General features: G+C 31.3%; 2 protein-coding genes across 5 annotated transcripts in view; one reads left to right on the forward strand and one right to left on the reverse strand.

Moving 5' to 3' along the window:
• Window positions 1–255: 255 nt before the first annotated feature.
• Window positions 256–10,906, forward strand: LOC128990590 (J domain-containing protein-like). Its single transcript, XM_054413033.1, has 4 exons — window positions 256–418; window positions 4,686–4,787; window positions 7,263–7,379; window positions 8,011–10,906. The coding sequence occupies exons 1-4, from the start codon at window positions 332–334 to the stop codon at window positions 8,233–8,235; spliced, it is 531 nt and encodes a 176-aa protein (XP_054269008.1). The 5' UTR covers window positions 256–331; the 3' UTR covers window positions 8,236–10,906.
• Window positions 10,907–12,489: 1,583 nt separating this feature from the next.
• The window catches only part of LOC128989352 (protein phtf-like), a 32,068-nt gene continuing 26,116 nt past the window's right edge, over window positions 12,490–18,441 (reverse strand). For all 4 annotated transcript variants that reach the window (XM_054411239.1, XM_054411238.1, XM_054411237.1 and 1 more), the window contains one exon: window positions 12,490–17,454. In XM_054411239.1, coding sequence (XP_054267214.1) covers window positions 17,305–17,454 — 150 coding nt within the window. In that variant the 3' untranslated portion in view covers window positions 12,490–17,304. The remainder of the gene's footprint in view (window positions 17,455–18,441) is intronic.

Below are 18,441 nucleotides of genomic sequence, written 5' to 3' on the forward strand. Positions count from 1 at the left end.
TTTATAAATAGTCAAAGAATCAAACCTACACGATAAACTAATTTGAAATCAAAATTTTCAGCGATTACTATTTTAACGCTCAAACGAATCAATTTCCACAATTTGACGCCCGCAATCAGTTCACGTCCAGTTTCAGTTTCTCGTCACTTTGCCATCGAGATCAGCAGGGTCAAGTGATAGTATTGATAACAGGTAAGACAGGATCGTTACCTACCTCCACAGCTGCCCGCTAGGGGCGCGCGCGTCGGTGAAAGTCACAACCAGTGTAGCCTCCGCCGTGTCGTCACCTCGGACATAACAAGCATACGTAGACCTTTAGTGCTGTGAAGTCATGACTAGTGTTGAAGGAATCCTCAACTACCAGAAGAAGGAAGAGGAAGACCTCTACGGAATCCTGGGATGTGACGAGAACGCAACGGTAAACACCAGTTTTAGATCTTAAGTTGGTGAAAGATTATACTAGGACGTATTGATTCCGGAAATTCTTAGGTATAAAACAGATTGTAGTTTGCAAATGTATCGTAGAAATTTTATAAAAAAATATGAATTTTTATTACACGCAAGAAGTACGGAAGTAATTGTTGAAGAGATGCTGAAGAAGTTTACTACCACGATATGCTATAATCTTGTTTACAAACACTACCTGTTGAATTTTCCTTGTTTGCTTGATTCACTTTGAAATTTGCTACATTGAATGCTTTGTTTATGTACTATATTGGTAGGACGCCTACTTATCAGTTGTGTTTTGTTTTGTCGAGATAAAGCTGTTTACATCGCTATATTATTGGATTTTAAAAGTATTTTAGATTATTGATAACCTTGAAACCTTTTAATTATTCGTTTATCACACGTCATACGATGCTGCCAAACTTATTTTAATTTAAGTTAGGGAATATATTTTTTTTTTAATTTGATGGTAGGAACCGGTATATTCTCTAGTAATTCTCTAGTTTCCGCTACCAGTAAACTTGTTATAATTAATCGAAATGAGACCTCTTATAAAAAGAGACTAAATGTTACTAGCTCACCCGTGCGAAGCATTCTCACTGACTCCTCCTTAAATCTCACTTATTTAGTACTCAACATACAGTTAAAACTATCTAGTAAGTGAATCCTTGATTTAAATATAAACCCTTACTTCAGGAATAGATGTGTGCTTACATTTTAGATAATTAACTTTTTCAAAATATAATGCTTTGTTTATGTATAACGGTTTCACATGTTTACGGAACCTCTTTCCATACCTCTACATATTTGTATGCATTTGTTAATTGATACTAATAAAGTAGGCATACGTATATAATTTGTTATACAATTTTTCTAAAGATTTTTTTATTTTTCGTTAAAATTGTAAATTTCTTGTTATAACACTATTCAATTAGTTTAAACGACATTTGAATGTGTGAAATAAAGAACACAAAACACAACCATTTAAAATGTTTGTTATTTACTCATGTTGTACAATTTCATATTTACTCATGTTGTACAATTTCATATTTATTACTTAAAATTGTTTATGTTGACATTAAACATTCTTTTCAAACCAAATTAGTTAAGGAATATTTAAAAAGTATCCTATGTTTAATCTACTGTAACTTATAAATAAAATAGTACCCACAGAGTTAGTTTATTAGATAAAATAATTGTTAGGTCTTCTGTTACAGTGAGCACAACAGTTGTTGTATTGATAAATTACTAGATAGCCCAATGTTCGAAATCGAGCAAAAATGCTACTTGTAATAAGAGAATATAGACCAAAAACATAAACAGCAAGAGCTCAATCAAAGAGTCACTCTAAAGTAATTTCTATGACTGATTATATAAATTTGAAATATATTATGTTGTAAAAAATTTTATAAGTAATCTACAATATTGAAATATGGATCCGGTCTCATACTGCTTTGGTTATGTTATCTCTTTGTACAGTAGGCGGGTGCACTCTATGAGCAAGTAGATGACAACCACACACTGTTAAGTGAGCTTTTCAGACATAATGTAGTAAGCTAAAATGGCTAAATACATCTCTTGACACCAACCAGTACGACACGTTCTATAGCATAGTTAAATTATTTCTACGATATGTTATGTTTCATGCGTGTTTAAATTAGGGGCCCCAACCAAAGTCTCCGGTTGGGAAAATGAAAGGGCAAGCAAGTGGATCTAACGACGGATCTAGAATGAATACGCTTTTAACATGATTAGTGAAAAAACTATGATTTATTTGGCCAGGTGGTGCTCTGTTTTGAGCTTTAAAAATAGCTGCGACATCTAACAGGTAGCATCATTGTAGCGAGGGAATTTTGTCTCTTATTATGTGCATCAGAATTTCACTTGACTCCTCGGAGCTCTCGTCCCTACAAATTTCTTCCACAGTCTTAAAAGATTGGGCAAATGGTTTGGCATTGTGACCTTATTTCCCGCATATTTTTTAATTGAGTTTTTTGTTTGAATTGTGTTGATGCTCTGTTAGGTTCCAGGGCCAACGTCGTACTTATACATCTGTGAGTATTAAGGATCATGGCCTTATTGAGGAAGTAGAGGACGTACTCGGTGGCAAAACGTATAATGGATCTTGAAATTGTAGATCCTCTCATCAATGAGCTTGAGAGCTGACCATCGCAAAGGCGGAATTTAATTGACGAATTGTATTCAAATGATTTAGGGATCCCTGTTTTCGGATTGGGAATTTCCAAATAAGTTCCTGAAAGTATGGTAAATTCCGCAAAAAACGAACCTTTCATTTATGGCAACAAAGAGTAATAATCTAACCGTCTCAGCCAGTCTTTTCATGCTTAAAATGTAAGCCACGACATTGTAAACTTTTAGTGTTTATTTGTCCAAGGTTGGATGTATCACCACGGTGGTAGGCCTACTGCCACTCTGTATCCGTCAAATGTTCCATTGGGAGGTTGATGCAAGCGGTCACGTTCGCTCCCTCCAGCCACTTGTAACAGTTCTTGGTCTTTCTGGTGGCATTTAATTTTAAATTCAAATAAAATACGAAGGTTAACCAAACAACATAAAACACTGTAAAGGATTTTTGATACACATTGTAAATTCCATGATAAAATGGTAATGTAGAGGGTAACTGCACTGTGAATAATCACTTTTAAACATTCACTCCATCACACAAAATTACAATATGATAATTCAGTAAAATACGATGCAAAGTAAATAAATTATTCAACTATTACAAACAATTTGTTGTCTAGTATTGCGTATTAATACATAGATTTAAAATTTTCAATAACTAGTACTGTACAGTATTAACGCTATTAACAATGGGGGTTCTAGAACCACGAGATGCCATGTTATGTAATAGAAACATCTGCGTAATACATGGACTATAACTATACAGTACTATTACTCCAACTAAAATGATTGTATCACAAATTCTCTTCAGTAATATTAACAGTTTTTCTTTCAATCAAATACAAATGCTTATTGCTAATTAGTATTTTTAGAACTCTTTTACAACTATACTATGAGGCATCCACTCAACACTTTTATTACTGTTATTATCATATGAAAACACTTAAGAGGAGTTAAATCTACTCTTATAATAATTCCGTTTTGAAAATCTTTGTACAACCATTGACTATTGGATACTGAAGTAAAATAGTAAAAAGGTACAGCTTAATTGACAGTTCTAGTGGACCGATTTGTTTAATTAATAAAAAAGCTTTCGCTGGAAAGCTCACTCCCTGTAGATTTTCAAATAATTAATTATGAAAGTTTGCTTTTGTTCAAATGTATGGTGAAAAAAATGTTTTCCATAAGAAAAACACATTGAAAACGGGGGTTAAACATTATATATTTGGAAGCAACTTTTGGCTGCCTTTATTGAGTATTTAAAAAAAAATGCATAATAGTAATTTGTAGGAAATGTTATTCTAATTCAGAATAACACCGTCCATACCTTGGTCGAATTCTTTACCATTTAAAAGTTATTTGCAAAAAGACTTCTTGACAGCTTTGTTTTTCTTAACAATACGAGTAATGGACTAATGACGATCAAGGATTAAGAAAGAAAGATGTAAATTTGCAATGCTTTGAATGTCAACCTATCAGCTGTAAAGACCAATTTTATTTAATATACAATGAGTGAGTGGTTCTGGTTGGGACATTGAGTCTTTGCATCAGAATCAGTGGCAATGAGAGGTTATAAACTAACACATAACCTCTCTTTAGACGTTATCAGTAGTGATCGTTAGTAATTAAAAACTGTCGTAGGTAAAGTAGTGTACGCAACTCGCGTGGTAATTAGCCTTTAAGACACTCGTAAAAGTTTTAAATGCACTCGCCAAGGCTCTTACTTTAATTTTCTAATTGTGTCTTAAAGACTATCTTTACACGATTTAACCAGCTGATTTAATTGTTGTATTGTTATTTATTTCCATGATTTGTCTTTGTTATTTTGTGGTTAAAGTGTGTTCTTTATGTTATGTGTGTATTTCTAAAGCTATGTGCTTATTCTGTAACATTAATTATTATTGATTAATTTATTAATTAGTATGGTGTACGGATTTCATACCCATTATTTTTCTAGAGACCGTTGTATTTAACAGGGCTCTGTTGTTGATGGTCATTAAGTATTTATATTTTAATAGTACTGTCTCTCTAAATTCTAATCTTACTTGTATGAATATCAAATTGATATCTGACTGTATTTTTCTTTACTACAGGAAGAACAAATAACAGCAGAGTACAAAGTGTTGGCCCTGCAATACCATCCTGACAAGAATGAAGGAAACAAGGAAGCTGAAGCCAAGTTTCAACAACTGAAGGTAAACTTGTTTTTGAAATACTCTTTATTCTTTCATTAGAAACTTATACCAAATATTTAAAATCTAATGTACTGTTGTTCCTATACAACTTTAATTTTAGCGAATTTCCCATATAGGGAATAAGCTATTACCGTAGTACTCACGGTAAGACCTGGACCCGGGACCGATTTTTTTTTTCGTTTTGAGGTCCCTAGAGGTCAAAAACACCATCCGTTCAAATTCATATATATATATATATTTATATATATATATATATATATATGTGTCCGTTAGCGCGATAACTCGAGCAAAAATGATCCGATTTTGATGAAATTTGGTACAAACGTGTAAACCTACGTTTATTCAAACAAGTTCGCGAACCAGCATGATCGGACCATGGGAACGGGGGTTTATGGGGGCTTTTATGGGGTAAAAATGGGTTTTTCCCATTTTTGACCCAAAAAACATAAAATTTTGCAATTTCTTTCGAAACTATTTTGTAGAGCTTAAAAAAACAAATAATTTAGTATATTGAAGCGTTATAATGCGCCTAATGGTTACGGAGAAAATTCCAAAAAATTGTAAATTTAAAATTCCCATGTTATTCTTATGGAGAATAAGTAAACTGTTGTAGTTTGCTTGTTTATAAACATATTTTGCCCAAATTTGGAAAATGTTTTTATTTCTTACTAACTATTAACATTTTACATAAAAAAACACTTTTACCCTCCCTGTTGCAGCAAACCTAAGTATGTTTTAAACTGATTCTATTTAAATAGGGAATAAATGTGATATTTTTAAGGAGACATTTTAGTGTAAATCCATTTAGGGAAATGGAAATTCGCTTAGTCTGCAGGTTTGCTGCGGCGGGGGTATTAATATTAACATACGATATGAATTTCTGTAATATATGTAACCTAAGTAATAAGAAGTTTGTAAATAAAAAGCTTAACTGCATGTTTAAAAAATTCAATCATAGGCCTTCAACAACTTTGAACAAATATAGGCTACACATGCAGAAATTCCAAAGACTAAATATAAAAAAAAAATTAAATTATCTTTCACAATCCTACTAAAAAATTGCATAAATAAAAGCATATTTTATCTGTTTCCTGATCTTTTTCTGTAATTTTCCACCAACTAATAATCTTGCGTGAAAGTTAGCTGGTTTTGGTATATTGGACCCACTCATTCCACACTAAATGCATTTATATTTTTAACACAACTACACAGTACATCTTGGTTGATGCATGTAAAAAAGGTCACTGGCAGTTAAATAAGATTAAAATATTAAGTATTATAATTTTATAAAATATTTTGTATAAAAGAAAACACTTTACTCGTTTTTTACAGAAATTCACAAAAGAGCGCCTTCCTTAACCAAGTCCACACATTATTTTTTAAAAATATTATAGACTCCCCAATCTCAAATAAACCCTTTCCCTTGGTCAGACTGAGCTGGTTTGTGAACTCAACCAAATAGAAGCCGCTTTAGAGGTTTGATCAAAATTTGAGAGTTATCGTCAAAGAACGATGTTTGCTTTATGAAAATTTCCTCAAGTGAACTCATTTACTTGATGTGAGCCAAATATGTCCATGGTCGCAGTTAAATGTTTAGGTGATAATTTTTTTGGAACCAAATTTATCAAATTGTGTAAATTTTGTGACAAAATTAAACAGTAGTAACCATTTGTAGGTGTAGCCTATTTTTTTAATAGGCTAGGTATCTTATTCAAAACTTTTTTCAAACAACTGTTAAAAGAAAAGGTTAGGTAAACGATACACTTTTTAACTTGATAATACTCAACTACTCTTACAGTTGATGCAATGTCAAGGAGATGTTACCACAATTATAGAACACTGAGTCTTTCACTAAATGCTATTGACCAGCCAATTTAGATAAGATAACTAAGTTATTATGGAGAATGAGATTTTGGATTTTTTTAATAGTAAAAATACTCTATGAAAACCAATACATTAAATTATATTCTGTAAACAATGTGAGGCTGGGCTAGTGTTTGGAGCTTAGGACCTCTCTCCTGGGAACTTGGGTTCGAATCCCTCCAATCACCAACAGTAAATAATTGTAGTATCATGACCTTGGTGGTTAGTAATCCATCTATAAAGAAAAATACCCATGTCCCAGCAAACCTGCAGACTAAGCGAATGTTCATTTACCTCTTTGAATGTTCAATAAATATTCCCTTAAAATAATTTTCCGCTGAATGCCACTTTAAATTCACCTAGATCACTATATTTTATTGTTGACAAATCATGAAAAATATATCTATTGTGGTACTTTCTTATTTCTTGTGTTAATTATTTTATAGATCTGGGCCCCCCTTATATTCGCCCCTATATGTGACGTTTGTAATTTTTAAGTTCCCTACATTTTAAATTAATTTATAGTTTTTATAAGAGTAACATTTTCTACTATCCACATATAAAAATGATTGGTTGTTTATTTGGATTTGTACAGTTTATACAACTTTACAGGAAGCAAAAGAGATTCTATGTGATCCAGAGAAGAGAGCAAACTACGATAAATGGCGACACAGCGGAATCTCCATCAGCTATAAGCAGTGGCTTGGCATGAAGGAACATGTACATCAGGTAAAGTATGGTTTTAAATCATTGATCATGTCTAACTCTACAAACATCTTACACTATTTAATTTCAATTTATTTATACTTTAAAGTTGTTTTAACTATAAAGGACAAGAAAATTTTATTCATCTTCTAGTTTTGTCCTTTGATAAAATTCATCAAGAAGCATGTCGTGGAAAAAGAAGCTGACAATGTCCATTGAAATATTCAAAATATATCCCCATTTAATAGATCAGGTACCAATGTACTGCAAATTGCTGGAGGCAGGTAAAATGTAGCGCTGTAATGCAGTTTTTAACATGCTAAGATATCTTTAGGATAAAACTTTTAGTAATGGAGGATAAATAAGGCTTTTAGATGGATTTATACTGGTGCAAAGTTCTTTTGTTAATTCCACTCAATGCTTGAACCCTTGTTTCATTCATAGTCAGATAAATACTTAACCTTTGAATAAAAAATAACCAAGATTTAAATGACAAAATTATGATCAATGAACTCCAGTAGCTTTAAATAATAAAAGTTAAACGGGTTTTTTAACAATATACAGACCGAATCATGATAAGGTGTCCACTATTGTTTTCAGACAAACTTTCCTAAAACTTAATTCATTTTGAAGTTTAACCATAATTTTGTTGCAGTCAATGCACTGGACCTCTTACAAGACGAAGGACAGGATGTTACCAGAGACAGCTGGTGAAGGAGTAGCTGCAGGTGCGTCGTCTGCATCACGACTACCGCCCTCGGCCAGTCGACGTGCGTCTGAAGGTGGAGCGAACATACACTGGGGCGGACGACAAACCTCCGGCTGGAAATCTGACACTCCCAATGATGTCGTCAGTAAATTCCGAAACTACGAGATATAAGGACAGATGTATTTCGCCTTGCGGCTGTTTGATTAATCGTGAGTTTGGTGTATCCCGATGTTTGTCCACCACCTCGCTCCTTTATCTGTGATGTGTGTATACCTGTACACTGTACAAAGCTCCTATATTTTGCTATTTTTATTCGTAAATGTAGGTACACCATATAGGTGAAGATAGAAGAATGTGTAGGATTTTGAATCCTGTACTTTGGAAGGTAGAAGCAATAAAATAAAATTTCCTTGGGAGAAGATGTAAATTTTTATCGCAATGAATGTCATTGAGTCAAACTATTAAATTTGAATTACAATCACAAACTGTTGTTATCTTGGGCTCAAGATGCACCTACCCAATTGCTTACCTGGTAATAAAAGTCTGCCATTGTTTTCATCAAAATGTTATAGCATTGACCATCCGTACTAGTCCGTTCAAAAAATGTTGGCGGTTTAAGGGAAGGGTACCTGGGTTGACAGCAAGTATTGGTCAAAGTGGCACAAAAGCAATTGGCGGTATTAGGAAAATTCAAATGCATATTCTCCTTTAAAAATCAATTTATATGCTAGTCAAAGTACTATGTGAACCATCATTGTGGTTAATAATAAAAATTGGATTTAAAGTTACCGTACAAAAAATATTTTATTTATGACAATCTAAATAAATCATAAAAATGATTTCTTAATTGAGTGCATTCGCAAACAAGTATTGTGGTTTATTTTATGTTTCTAATATCTTATAATTGAAGTTTCAAATAATCTCCATAGTAAAATTTGATCAGTGAAATGTGAGTTTTATATGTATAATTAATATAATTAATAATTAATTTAACAAAATTAATATAGTAATTATATTAATCATTAATATAATTAATATGTAGTAATATAAATTACTAAGGAGGCTATTCTAGTTTCTTCAAATACTTACATAGAAAATGAATCTGTAAAGAAATGGCATGTAGATAAAATCATGTTTAGCGGGAAAAACTGTAATTTATTATGATGCCAAGACAGTTAATTAATCATATTTTTATATTTTTTTTTTCAAAAAATACCCTTTGAAGCTTACACACCATATTAGGAACACAATGTTTAAAAATGGTATAGGTACCAAAATTACAATTTTTCTCAAGAGGTCAATGTCTTGTCTAAGGTCAAGAATGTTAACATTTAATGTTTTCAGTTGTTCACTGCTCTAAAATGCATTTGTGTAGACAATCCATAACTACTTACCAATTATGCATAGGTTTTCTACTTGAAAGTATATATTTTCATAGAAGCTATATTTAAACATATAAAGTTTTAAGTACCAGTAAGTCTAGATTTAAAAAAATATATTCTTAAACTATAGATAACTTACTTCAAGTTACAGATTTTCAGCACAATTTTATTTCTAGCTTATTAATATTGTTAATTGTAAACTGTAATAACACATTATTACGTTTAATTATTTTTAATTTTGTTCGAAAGCTATACTTCACAAACTAGTTTTTATCATTGAGATTACTGTATTGTACAAAGAATGGTTTATAGTCAAGGTTTATATTAGTTCAGATAATAAGTTTATTAATATTTGTTAAACTAGTTTGTTGTTAATGTTTTAAGTTTCTATATAACTAGAGTTTACTATATTGTATTTTATAGAAGTTCAAAAGTTGAGTGATCTTCAATGGTGCTTCCTACACTTTCCTCTTATGTGGTATAAATAAAGAAGTGTTTGAGTTTATTTCAAACATAGAACACCAGTAGAGTAACTATTTTACTAAATATTATTAAACTGATGTCTATTTATGAACTTTCTAAGATCAATCAGTTTGTAAAAAAATGTGGCAAAATATTATATATTTAATTTAATCTAACTTACTGAATCTTGCCTTCTGTATCTAATTTAATTAATTTCTTTACCCTAGAATAATTTATGCTTACTCTTGCCAGATAAGAATTCTATCTATAATTTGTAACTTCTTATTTTAAGTAATTCTGTCATTTTGGACCTCACATGTAGGCAAGTGGTCGGTCTTGTTTAATGAAAATTTGTGAATTTCTATATAATAAACACTCTTAAGTTGGTAGAAATTATAATAGGTAAACAATAAACATATAGACTAATTTAAGCATGGAAAGTGTTTTTGTGAGACATAAATTCTTATGTTGGTAATTTAAAATATTCAACAATCACACCTCTAACAGATTGACTTTTAGTGTAACATTTTGGAAACACAGGGTATAAAAATTTAGGATTCATATTGTCGAATGTCTTTTGAAACAGTACATTCAATATTATGAAGTAAATCTATCAATTACAATTCTGTATTGTCTTTTACGTATGGATTCTAGAACCTAAGAATATCCTACATCAATTAACAATCTTTAAATGTTCTATAACCTATAAATCCCACACAAACGCACAATATTTACATTATGTTCAGTATTTTTGTTAAATAAAAAATCACTGGTGAGTTTTTGTGTGGTTTAATTTATTTTGAAGTGTTGCTGTTATTACATTGATAAAATACATGGAGCATAATGTTTTAGTCGGCTCCCTGTTGGATTTGTTACACATAACATGTCTGCAGGTAATAGGCTTTACGCCTTATAAATATTTCCTGTAAATGCGTGTGAGTGTTACTGCTCGTAACACGTTGGTGTCGATGCAATAAAATGTATGTATTGACTTGAAAGTATGAGTGTTTTAAAGTTGCTCCTTACACACCTCTATCATAGAATTTATGGTGGTTGTCCCCTCGTTGTCATATTCCAAAGTATACTGTATCAAGATCATAAAATAATTTAATCGAGAATGAGAATTAGCATTATAAAAGCAATTTTTATTTGGCATGGAGCAAGGATATTGCAACAGAAACGGCATGGATCATAAACATGAGAAATGACGTTACTGGCTGGAATTTGTACTGTAGGCCTACTTTGTTCATAAAATTTAGGCGGTTTGAGGGGAAGTGATTCCATCCCCTCCACTTCACCCTAACAATGAAACAGCCGCCAACTGATCAACTGATATATACAATAAGCTAAAAAGATTGGTGGGTGACCCAGAAAACCTTCCCCTCAAACCGCCTAGATTTTGTGAACAAATTCTAATACTGTTAATACTGTTCAACGAAATGGCGACCATACATAGTAGGTATTTTAAGCAAAGTATGAATGGAGATTAGTGTAGGATGAGTGGCGCGATCTTGTAGTCTTGTACGTTAACATGGTTTGGAGGTTTTTTCATTTTAATTATAAATACAAACATGTTCACTTCCGGGTCAGTGACATAATTTGTTTATGTTTTACTGTTTGTAGCTTGAATGGAAATTTGAACTTGAACACTTGGTGGCGGGTTCAGTGAAATTAAGCATTGACTTTCTTAATTTCAAGTCATTCTGGATTTAATTCAAGCTGGTTGAAAGGCGATTAAGCCCTATCTTGCTTTTAGGATGTTATAGGGTAAATTATTTTAAAACTTTGGTTAATCACTTAGTTGATATTGGAATACACTGCATAGTGCATAACCATGGAACTATGTTGTGAGTTCACTTCTCAGTAGTACCTATAAAATTTGTTTAGATCTGTTCATTGTTACTGGTCTCTTTTGTGCAATCCATACATTGACCCTGAGGCCTATACGAGTGAGCAAACAAAACTAAGAAGAAAACTTCTTCCTCTTGATTGAGAAACACTATAGACCTTTCAGTGTGAGAATGCAAGGTACTAGGTGAGCCTTTCAATCACTCTTTAGCCCAGCCTTCCTGCTACAAAATGTCACTAATAAATTTCAAATTTCATGAAATCAACTAGCTGAATTGAAGGTGGGTTGTCGGTCAAGACAGTCTTTAATATTTTCTAAATTAATATTTACAGTGGTATTACAACTCAAAACAATTATTCTTGAAACCATATCACAAAGTAACTATAATTAAGACGCTAGTTTATCAACTATTTTTCGAGTGGGGAGACTTGTGAAGGGAATGCCAGGACTTTACGATTTCTGTAGGACAGAAGATTCTTCAAGATGGGTACTTCTGCATGTATGATATTATATTTGTGTTCTAAATTAGTTACTTATTTGATGGTTTAATCAGAGGCTCAAATTCTTCATCATCATCCATGACCGTTGGCTGAATCATAGTTCAAATTACAACAAATATTTTGCTTTTGTACTTTATCGTGCAAATCTTGTTGAATAAATATGATACTCAACTTATCCTCTACAAAATACTTCAGGCCAAAAGAAATAAGGGTTTGAATAAAAAGGTAGATCTCAATGTTTAATGTCATTTATAAAAATATTTAATTCCGGAATCAACAAAAGTACTAAATAAATAAACGAAATTAATTACCTAACTAACAAATTATTTACTAACACGAAAACGGGGAAACCGTGTACTAAGGTAATAAAATAGGACTAAACTTAAAAACGTAAGTCTCCTTATGCATAACAACTCATAAAATTACAAAATAGTATGGTATATAACTATATTGTCTGAGAAAACATTTCCTACTACTTAAACAAACAGCAATAAAATCTCAAACTTTCTTAACATGGCTGTTTCAAATGATTAACTAATAGAAATTCTATATGGCAAACAGAATAACAGCATAGTGACACAAACATTGTATTGTTTGCTGTATTATAGTTGCAGAATGCTAATTAATATTAATTTTAAAGTTGAAAAATGTGACATTACAACAATAAGACTGATAAAAATTAAAAACTGTAAGCAGATTTAACATTCCGTTTCTCTAAACGTGTTAAGTTTGTCAAAATAAACGAGCCATAACATGAAATCTAAATTAAGTTGTTTGGATAAAAAAGCAAATACAAAAATTATTTGATTTTTACCCAAGCATGAGACATCTATAATTTTCTAGGTAGAATTATTGAACAGTCTGCGTTCTTTCTAAAGATACACACAACTTAATCTATACAAAACAACAACAAAAAAACTTGTGTAAACTGTTAAATTTTAGTTACTTCTTGTAACAGTAATTTAACTATTAAAAAAATAGATAGTACAGACTATTTGACATGATTTTAACATAGGCCTAAATTAATTAATTAATTTGGAGAGAGTTCATTTGAAAGATATTTAACATATTTTTGCACATGACAAAAATTCAGATGATCTTTGATGTATTAACACAATTGGAGAGCTATAACTTTTACAACTGATAACAAACATGAGTTTAAGTTTATAAATACTCCTTGTGATTTTAATGTAAACCTCTAAGATTTATGATTATTATTTTAAATCCATTCTATTAACTAACAGTAACAGTCAACTAATATTTCAATATAGCTATAATTCACTGTAGAAGTATCTAGTATCCACAAACCGATAGCTAAGGAGCTAGTTTCCACGATTAATAATATACAAATTTAGAGTTCGAATGGATGTAATTTTTAATAGCAAAAAAAATGATTAAGGAGTCTAATTTATATTATTTATCAACATAAAATCTGGATTAAGTTAATCCACAGTTTACAACAAACTTGTAACTACAAATTCTATATTTTGTTGTTGGGTTCTAGTTAAGTCAATAATGGGAATTGTAATACAGTATTATTGTTCTAAAACTATTTCCAAGCTAAAAACAATGTAAATTCTTTATTTGTACTGATCAATAAAATACATACAAATCCCAATCTCCCTCATAATAACTTGTTGACTTAAATCAATTTTTATTTCAGTAATATTAAAACCTTTATTGTGTTGTGAATAAAATAGATTGAAAACGTTTAAGGTCTAATCAAAAACCAAATAAGTTGTCTTAAATGCTAAAAACTGTAAAAGGTTCCTTGAATATATTTTAAGGATTTTTCAAATTTGCAACATATTAACATATATTATCCAACCTTAAGGTGATCCGAACTCCTTTTTCAGATCTAAATTTTTACATTTAAAATAGCAAGGTAAAAACTATTCCATTTTATTGTACTTCTTGCATGCAATTATTGTTTCTAGCATAGAACACAATAAATTAATCAAACTATCTCCTATATCTAATGTAGAGGTACACAACTTATAAATTTAAAATGTACTGTCTTTTCTTATTTTGATTTTTACTATAGAATATGTGAATGTGCTTTTATTATACAGGGTTACTTTGGATGATGTATTTTGAATAAATTATCATGCTACAAGCTAAATAAGTAAGTATGTTACACGAAAGCATAATAGTTTCTGTACAAGGCTTGCCGAACGTGGGATTTCATGCAAGTATCGTAAAATACCTTCTGGAGTGAATCGTGCATGATACTTTCCACCACACTACTAGCAAAAAATGTATAAGTAAAACTCATTGTACACAAACAATCACAACACTGTAACAGAAAACTACTACTAGCACTAATTTAAAACATTTTAACATAATTTTTAAATTGTTATATAGTGAAACAAAGTGTTTTAGTTTTGTGATTGTTGTGGAATTGCAGTGTGCCTGTCCAAACCTATCTAATATAGGGTAGCTTCATTGGAAGCCTGCTGAAGAAACTCCCATTATTTTCCCCATAAGAGTGCTAGGTAAATTTACCAATCTCCAGTCGATTTACCTACTTCAGCTCTTTTTACTGATCCCTTTCAGTGAACAACCACTTTTTGGTCTACAATGAAACCAGAATCTAGCTGCTTACTGGGTAGTGTGGACAGTGTGGTGATAATGTTTTTGTTCAGATAGTTCCATTAAATGCTCAGCAGGCTGTAGTAATATACAGGGTGTCCCATAAGTAAACAGCCAAACTCCGGGAAATGGTTCTATGGGTCAAAATAAAGAGAAAATCAAGCATAATTGTTTTTCCAAAATCGCTTTGTTAACCAGATATCCGCCATTTTGTATTTTTTACATAAACATTTTTATTTTCTAGTTTTTTCAACCAATCTTTATAAAACTTTGTATATAGGTTGAAGTAGAAAAGACCAATGTAAAAAAAAAATCATCTTGATTCAACTTAAAATTTCAAAATGGCGGCCATTTTAATTTTTTAAACTTAAATTACTCAAAAACGGCTGATTTTATGAAAAAGTGCCAAGAGCACTTATATTTAGCTAATTTAATTAATCAAACGATACCAAGATCGAATAAGAATTAGCTGAAATATTACGATTTTTAGTTGTAAAAAGGGGCAACCTGACTAGCTTCTGTATTCTACCCCATTTTTCAACTAAAAATGGTAATATTTCAGGTATTTCTTATTCAATCTTCTTGGACTTGGTATCGTTTGATAGGGAATTAAAAATGCTAAATAAAAATGTAATTCACATTTTTTCATAAAATTAGCCGTTTTTGAGTAATTTTAGTTAAAAAAATTAAAATGGTCGCCATTTTGAAATTTTAAGTTGAATTAAGATGAATTTTCTTTTCTAAAATAGGTCTTTTCTACCTTAACCTACATACCAAGTTTTATAAAGATTGGTTGAAAAAACTCAAAAATAAATATGTTTATGTAAAAAATACAAAATGGTGGATATGTGGTTAATAAAGCAATTTTTGAAAAAATGTGTTTAGCGATTTTTGAAAAAATGTGTTTCTTGATTTCTTTTTATTTTGACCCATAGAACCATTTCCCGGTGTTTGGCTGTTTACTTACGGGACACCCTGTATACACAATCCAATGCTTCCAATCCAATGTAGTGTAGCTTTAAAGCCTAAACTTCATTAGCCTTTAGTATTCTTAACTCATCTGAAACGATTAAATAATTTCACATCTTAATTCAAAAATGTTACTGAATCAATGGCACAAATTATGACAAACAAAATGTGGAAAGAAACCCTGTATAAAAAACTTAGTGTTAACTGACAGGTAAAACCTTTCAATATCAATTAAACCTACCTAAAACTAAACATTATTACGTACATTAACTTTACATTCTTTACTATAACGTAGCTTGACTTGAATGAGTGAACTATGAAGATTGCACCACTTAATTACTGTCTCATTAGTTTGTATAAAGCACACATACAGAAAACGTAATGCCTAGCAACCAACAAGTTTATCATAAAGGCAGTATTCTTATATAACCTCAAATCAATCAACTTTTAACAGTTTTAACACATGCTTACTAAATGTCAAAAAACAGTACTGAATTAATAAACATCTTTTTAATTAAAACATTTATTATTTAAAAATTATTTACACATAAATTAGAAAGATTTATTACAAGGCATAGTTTTATGAGATTAATCATGTAAAAAATACATTTTTGTATTCGAATACTCGTCCAGCACCCATCTATCAGTCTCTATACCCAGACTATTAATGTAAAATATTTTTTTTTTTATGTAGCTAAAATGATTTAATCTTCAACATCATACCAGTAATTTAAATATTGTTAATATTTGGGAAATAAAAATATTAATGCTCAAATTGAAAGTTTAAACATTGAAAAATATGTTGGGTTAAATAATAAAACACCCTTAAAGAGGATAGAGGCTTATAAATAGTAAATAAGTTTTCAAAATTATAATAAAAGTTTTAGTCTTGTGTGTGGTAAAAATATAACTTAAAATAAAGAAACATGATGAAACCAACTCATGAGCACCAGTAACTCTTTCTAAACCTTCTATAATTACCTCTCTTAAAACTACAGAAATAAATTAAAATTAAGTATCTATAATAAAAAGATCACAAAATAAACATCAACATATTGTATAAAATATCATGTAATCAACGCTCATAACCTACAGATATTTGTAGAATCCATATATTGTGTTACTATTGACTTTGGATTCTGAAGTGGACATCCCATCTATATGGACCAACTGTTGCTATTTTTATTTAAAAGGAACATAGTTGAATAAACCACTCGCAGAGTGTAAAGTCTATAATTATTTTCCCTCCAAAAGTGTTTGTTCCATCAGCTCACACTTCTAATGGCTTCTTTCAACTTTGTTCATATTAATTATAAAACTGGCTACAACTTCAGATGGGAACGGTATGTCCAGTTCTATCCTTAGTCAAAGGAGATACCACAAAATAACTACTTAAATTATACATAGTCAGCATTGATCACAATGATTCAACTACAACTAAGAAAGACCGAGCTAACAGCTATAATGACTGCAAACATATGGTGATTTACTTTATTTTGATTTTGTGTAGTTTCAGTTTGAAGCCGAGCATTTCTGAGAGCACTCCTGATAGAGCGGAGAGAATGACTACTTTGGTGATGGTGTAGAGGTACGGGTTGGCCGACAAACCAGATATTTTAAAAGGACTTTCCAGTTCCTAAACAACAACAAAAAATCAATTTTGTGTTCAAAGACTAGTATAACTTACCATACAAAACATTTTTTTTACTGATTGTACGTAATATGACAGAAATGTTAAAACTAACATTAATTTATAGTGCATACAGTGACTGGTGGGCTTAAATCTTAGTGGGACATTCAAACGTAAAACAATCATGTAGGCATATTTAACATTTCTTTCATTTCCTTAGACAATTTTATTTCCTTACCCCTTGGCGCTACAGTTGCATCTCTCATCATTTATCTCTTTTGCCTTCCCTTTACATCCCCTTAGGCCCATACTATACGGACGCTAAATGCACGTTAAATATGCTGCGCTATTTTTCATTTTGGATGGCAATGCAAGTCAATTGGAACGACTATACGAGTGCAGTCTACGCGACGCCCTCCAAAATTGCCATTGACACATTTTACGCGACCAGCCCTGGAAAAAAAATGCTAGCATCGCAACGTAGATACCGCTGCACAACGCTAGAGGCTAGACTATACGGACGATAGATGCGTTGCGCGCTGGCTTGAGCCGTGAGTGAGTAATCTGGGAAGCACTGTGGTGGTTTTTGCGCTTGTATAGTCTGGCCATGCGGGTTGACTTAAAAACAGCACGACGCATTTTGCGTTCGTATAATCTGAATTAATAATGCGCACCTTAGCATTAACACGACGCATTAACGCAACGTATTTAGCGTCCGTATATTAATGGCCTAAAATTAAATTTTCTTAAACCCGTACGTCTTGCCTCGTCTTTTCTTTCCTCTACGTCTTGCTTTCATCGTTTAATAAGTCTTCCTATCCAATAGTCCAATAGTCTTTCTTACTCCAATTATCTTTACTATCCGACAATTAATTTTGTATGTCAAGTAAGTCACAAGGCAGCAAGGACTATTCATTTTTGTTTGAAATTCAACAACATTTAGTAAGAAATAAGAGTAAAGTAGGTATGTTAAAACAAACTGAAGAAGTGTCT

Source organism: Macrosteles quadrilineatus, unplaced genomic scaffold (assembly GCF_028750875.1).
Source record: "Macrosteles quadrilineatus isolate MER2022 unplaced genomic scaffold, UCM_ALF_1.0 Scaffold_3__2_contigs__length_128488019, whole genome shotgun sequence".
Lineage (NCBI taxonomy): Eukaryota > Metazoa > Arthropoda > Insecta > Hemiptera > Cicadellidae > Macrosteles > Macrosteles quadrilineatus.